Source organism: Pteropus alecto, unplaced genomic scaffold, assembly GCF_000325575.1.
Source record: "Pteropus alecto unplaced genomic scaffold, ASM32557v1 scaffold76, whole genome shotgun sequence".
NCBI lineage: Eukaryota > Metazoa > Chordata > Mammalia > Chiroptera > Pteropodidae > Pteropus > Pteropus alecto.
The window spans coordinates 8,709,281-8,714,857 of NW_006443138.1; the positions used below are offsets into that span (position 1 = coordinate 8,709,281).

At 29.6% G+C, this 5,577-nt stretch overlaps 1 protein-coding gene across 1 annotated transcript in view; it reads left to right on the plus strand.

The window, feature by feature from the left end:
* THAP2 (THAP domain containing 2) overlaps positions 1-5,159 on the plus strand; it is an 11,860-nt gene extending 6,701 nt beyond the window's left edge. Inside the window, exon 3 of the mRNA XM_006923749.3 lies at positions 1,414-5,159. Coding sequence (XP_006923811.2) covers positions 1,414-1,803 — 390 coding nt within the window. The 3' untranslated portion in view covers positions 1,804-5,159. The remainder of the gene's footprint in view (positions 1-1,413) is intronic.
* Positions 5,160-5,577: the final 418 nt, after the last annotated feature.

The following is a 5,577-nucleotide window of genomic DNA, read 5'->3' on the forward strand; positions in this document are numbered from 1 at the left end:
TAAAACAATGTTTTATGTAGTTAGGGAAGATCTGACCAGAGAGGAAAAAGCTAGCTAAGAAAGATGGGGTCACCAAAAAGTAAAAAGGGGTAGAATGAACAAAAATAGAAGGCTTAACTTTGAAAAGTAGGACTGGCATCTTTTCCTCTGAGAAAGGAAAAACACTACTTTTCTTGAGTTATTTGTGACAGTTAAGTTTATAAATATACAAGAGTTAATATCTGAACAGGAGAGGAGATTATGGTAAATATAGTTTTCACAGATATTAGAAAAGCTTTAGAAGGTCAAGAACTTTGTCTTTTTTACTTCTGAATCCTCAGCACCTCAAGTAGTGCCTGGTACATAGTACACACTCAAACATTTATTGAATTTCAGGTATACCTTACATGTGACATTTTGATCATTTATTCATTCAGCAAGTATTTACTAAACTTTATGTTATGTCAGAATCCAAGTTAGATGTTGGGAATAGAAAGATCAAAAAAGGGTCCCCGTCATTTCTCCTAGGCAGAGAGAATACCAAATGTAGGTTTCATGAGGACAGGAACCATGTTTTTGTCCCCAAGAACTCATAAATAAATTCCTGTGTTTCAATAAATATTTGTTGAGTAAATGAAAGACACAAAATTATGAGATTATGATACAATCTGGGAACTACAAGCGGTTTAGTATTGCCGGAGTATAAATCAAGATCATGAATGGTAGAATGGAGTAAGATCCTACATGGTATAGTATTTTGGTATAGTATAGGCTTGATGTGGGCAGTAGCATTAAGAATGCTAGAGAGGAGATGAATCATGATAGAGATATATAGGGTATAGAATAGGGCTTGATGACTAATTGAATGAAAGAGATAAAGGGAAAAAAGGGTCCTCAGGTTTCTGATTTGGGCAAAAAGTTTCTAGCCAGATTTTAAATCCTTGAATGAAAGCTGTAACTGAATAACAAGTAAATCTATTCAGGAGCTTGATACTTGGGAATATGTTTTTTATTAAATAGGACTCAAGTTCTGAAATATTAATCAATTGAGAGAATATATTTACCTAAAAAAGAGATCAAATTAGTATCATAGATAAACCAAATATCTAAATACATTATATTGGCCTTAGTGAGGATTTTTAAAGTCTCCATAGAATCATACTCAGTAATTTGGAAGAGACCTTAGAATTCCATTGTCTATTTCCAAACCAATGTTTGTATCTCTCTGGATAAGGAAGACAAAATGTAGTAAGTGGCTGGAGTTAATCCAACCAATTGAGAAACTTGAATCCATGATTACATGAGATGGGCTGCTGATGTTTCCTGTATTTTAAAATCAGTATTTAAAAGAGCTCTTATACAAAACTGAACAAAATGTATTTATTAGTGATATTCCATAATTTATGTTCAACCCTCTAATTTTATTCGGCTTAGAAACTCAAGTCAAGGAATCTTTTGAAGAAAAACAACAGTTGTACTTCAACAGGACCACCTAATTTAAAATCAAACATTAGTAGTCAGCAAGTACTACTTGAACACAGTTATGCCTTTAGGAATCCAATGGAGGCAAAAAAGAGAATAATTAAACTGGAAAAAGAAATAGCAAGCTTAAGAAGGAAAATGAAAACTTGCCTACAAAAAGAACGCAGAGCAACTCGAAGATGGATCAAAGCCACCTGTTTAGTGAAGAATCTAGAAGCAAATAACTTATTACCTAAAGGCACATCAGAACACATTTTACCAACTGCCTTAAGCAGTCTTCCTTTGGAAGATTTCAAGATTCTTGAACAAAATCAACAAGATAAAACGTTACCAGTTCTCTAAATCTAAAACACATCAAGAGTACCTTCATTTAAGATTAGCCTGCAGAGAACTTAATGCCCTTCATTCTACTCAAAGGTAACGATATTTAAGGAAATCATGCCAAAATTGGATATTTAATAAAGTTTTACTTGAAGTAATATTATTACTGTATAATTTATGAAGACTTGATTAAAAAAGAAAAATGGAGAACTTTTTATGAAACTTTTTTGAAAAAGAATGGAAGTGCCTTACATGAGAATTACATACTTAAAAATTTTGCTAGGAAGTTATGTTTCCAAGATGTGTTTTGTTTTCATCTTTTTAAACTACTTTTAAAAGAACAGTCTATGACAAGTAATGTGTTTAATTTATATTTAAAAAAAATTTTTTGTGTGTACCAAAGTTGGGATATTACATTCTAAATAAGATGCTAAGTAGGAGTTAACCAACATTAAATATGACTTTAAAACTGCTGGGTTTTGTATTAATTAAATTATTATTGGCACTGTGATTTGGAAACTTTATTTTTAGAAAAGCCTGAAGTATAGGGCAAGTTTTTTTATTTAAACTTCTGTATCTTTTTAACAGTAACAGTGAGCTAATCATGACCTCCCTTATAAAAATATTAATTTTTAAAATAGGTTGTAAAATATTTCAAAAATATTTTTGAATGTGAAGTACCCTTGAGTCATCTAAGTTACGTAAAGCCTCAAGTACTTCTAGACTAGTAAAAACTGGTAGCAGATTATATATACCTTCTAAGAAAATATGTTGTAAAATAAGAGATCAGAATCTAGCTTTTACCTTAATTAAACAAAAAGATAACTGTATACTACTTTTACTCATAATAAAAATACATTTTTAATTTCAAAATTGATGCATTAGTAAGCAAATATGCCACCAAGTTCCATGTTAAGAAACTCTCTCTGCCTTCGTATTATGTCGATACCAAAACTTTTAAGCTTTTTTCCCCATAAACCCACAATAGAATTTAATCATAGAAAAGTACTTGCCATATTATATCTTTACAACTTATAACTTAAAATGAGATCAATTTGTCTTACACATCAGCTTGCTTTCTTCTTCCTTTTTAATGAGAGTCAAATAGAACTACCGTACTACATAAGGGAAATGAAATGTAGTTCCCTATAAAAATACATGTGTCTGTGAATAAAGCTATGCAAGTGCTAATTATTTTACAATATAGAAGATCAAAATTATTCTTATAATTGCCACTTGAACAATTAGAGTTTGCCTTACTTCACCAGATAAATGTTTAATAAGAACTTTTTCCTTCAAATAGCTTTGCTCAAATCATGCAAAAATTTATTAAAGTATAAGTTATTCAATCCTGATTCAAATGTCTGACACCCCATATGAGAGTAGCATATATCTAATTATAAATTGCTGTAAATCTTTATAGAAGTTAAATGCTACTTGATGAAAAAATAACTTTTTTTTTTTGACATTTGCTTGGATCCTACCAAAAATCTTTTTACAGTATTAGCACCCCTCTTTTAATAAAGAATGCCTCCGAAGCAACTAGATTTCACAAAGGCAAAGTAGGAAAAGTCTGTTTTAGTCATCATCAGGCACTTACAACAAATATTTATGAAAATCCTTTTGAGTATATTGTAAACCTTTTTAGTCGTTGCATCTGTATCTTAAATATTGGATGTAGCTCCTTGGAATTGTCATTATATGTTTGTTTTTTTCTAATATGGTTTCAAATATCTTTTTACCAATACATAATCATCAGCAAACATATTCTCACTATATCTACTTTATAATTCAAAATAAGTTAGGCAAATAATCATTTATATATAAACTATGTTTTTCAAATATAAACTTTCATGTGGTTCAACACCCTTCTCCAATACAAAACAAAACACCAATTAATGTAGGCTGGTTCCTATCTATAATAATATTTTGGAATCTAAAAAAAATCACAAAAAGAAAACAATATAAAATACAACAAGCTTTTGACAAAGTTAGTCTTCATTATTTGAGACCACTGAATAAATGAGCACTAAGTAATTTTAAAGTAAAAATATTTTATTTTCTGTCATTTTCATGTTACCATCCTGATAACATGCTCCAAACTCTCCCTGCATCAAATTCTTTAATTAACATACATTTGTGGACTTAAAACTAGTCTCATTCATAGAAAAAAACCTAAAAGGAATCTTGTAAAATCCTGTTTTCAGCTTGCTGATAAATTTATCACTCTGACCATATATCATAAAACTAATCAAAATTATGATAGCCCTTTGTTCTCTGCCGAACATAACATATATCCTGTTCCTTCAATGTCTGTCATTGTCATTCATTCTATGTCTAGTATGCACTAACCTCTATAAGGAACTCCAAATGAATATGACCCAATTTTCTGCCCAAACTCTCCTGGGAGAAAAAAATAAAAATTATTTATCATACTATGTGATAAATGTTTTAAAAGACGTGTGAAGTGCTTTGGTAAATGGTGTAGAATTGGGATTTAATGTAAACAAACTTTAGACCTTTTTATTATAAAATACTTTTCTTTTGAAACAGATTTCTTCTTATGACTTAACCATAGGAAGTAGAAGGTTGTTGGTGTTGACCTGAATTACATAGTGTTTTTTTAAATGAGTTTTAAGGCATTTTTCCAATTAAAATGAACACTGAACAAATTTGTTCTTAATGGTATATTTGTTAACAGGAAAGCAACTAAATAAAATATTACATCAAAGCCAAGTTATTGGAGTTTATTTGACATTTGATATCTACTAACAGATCTTTAGCTCACAGTCTTAAAATTAACAAAGCACTGTGGCACCCATTAGTTCTTTTGTTTTTTACAAATATTTTGTGTGGTAGGTGGTATCTCCAATTTACAGATGAAGAAATCCTTGTCGATGTAATTATTCATTCAGACATTTATTGTGTGCCAACTAGCACAGGGATAGGAATGGTAGTAATCTAGGAAGTTCTAGATTGAACACCAGTCTTCAGCCTCTAAATCTACTCTGCCCAACACATTATAACTCTCTGAATCACGTTGTTAGGATAGGTTATGTGTCTCAAAAAAAATAAAAATTTTACATATATATAGTAAAGATATTCTATGAAGTCATTGTTGCTCTTCTCTAAGTAGACTTTATAATGTTGGTATTTTATGTCATTTCTCAATATTAGAATACGGGTAAATTTTAATTTTGGTATAATATAGAAAATGGTTTAACTTTATGCTAGAAAATGGGATTCTTTTGGTATTTAGACAGTTGGAAACTTTCTAAAATTAATGATTTTATAATGTACATTAAACAACTGCATATTATATTCACAAAATGTAATCTAAGTATGTTGATATTAAAATCTTTTTTCCAAGGACATTACTATCATGCCTATTATTTCATAAAAATGTACATATCTGTGGAAGTCCTTCCCCTAAACTGACCTTCTAAAATACTTCTATAGAAGTTCTCTCTAAATTGAAATAAACTGTAAATAAAAGAAAGTTATATAAAGCCTGGAAGAGGAATTATTATCATTTTTGTTGCTTGTTATACTTAAACATACATTAGAGATTATTTGCACCTTTTTAAATGCCAGTTATTTATGCAATCTAAACCAGATAACGAAGGGCTATTAAAATTCTGTCTATCCTGACAACAATTTGAGGCTAACACAAAGATTTATTTGTAAATATGATTATCAAAGCATTATTTTAATAACAAAAAGGAAATGTGATTTTTCTTAATTTTTTTTCTGATTTTTAAGGTATTGTCTAATACTTTAATTCAAAACATACTA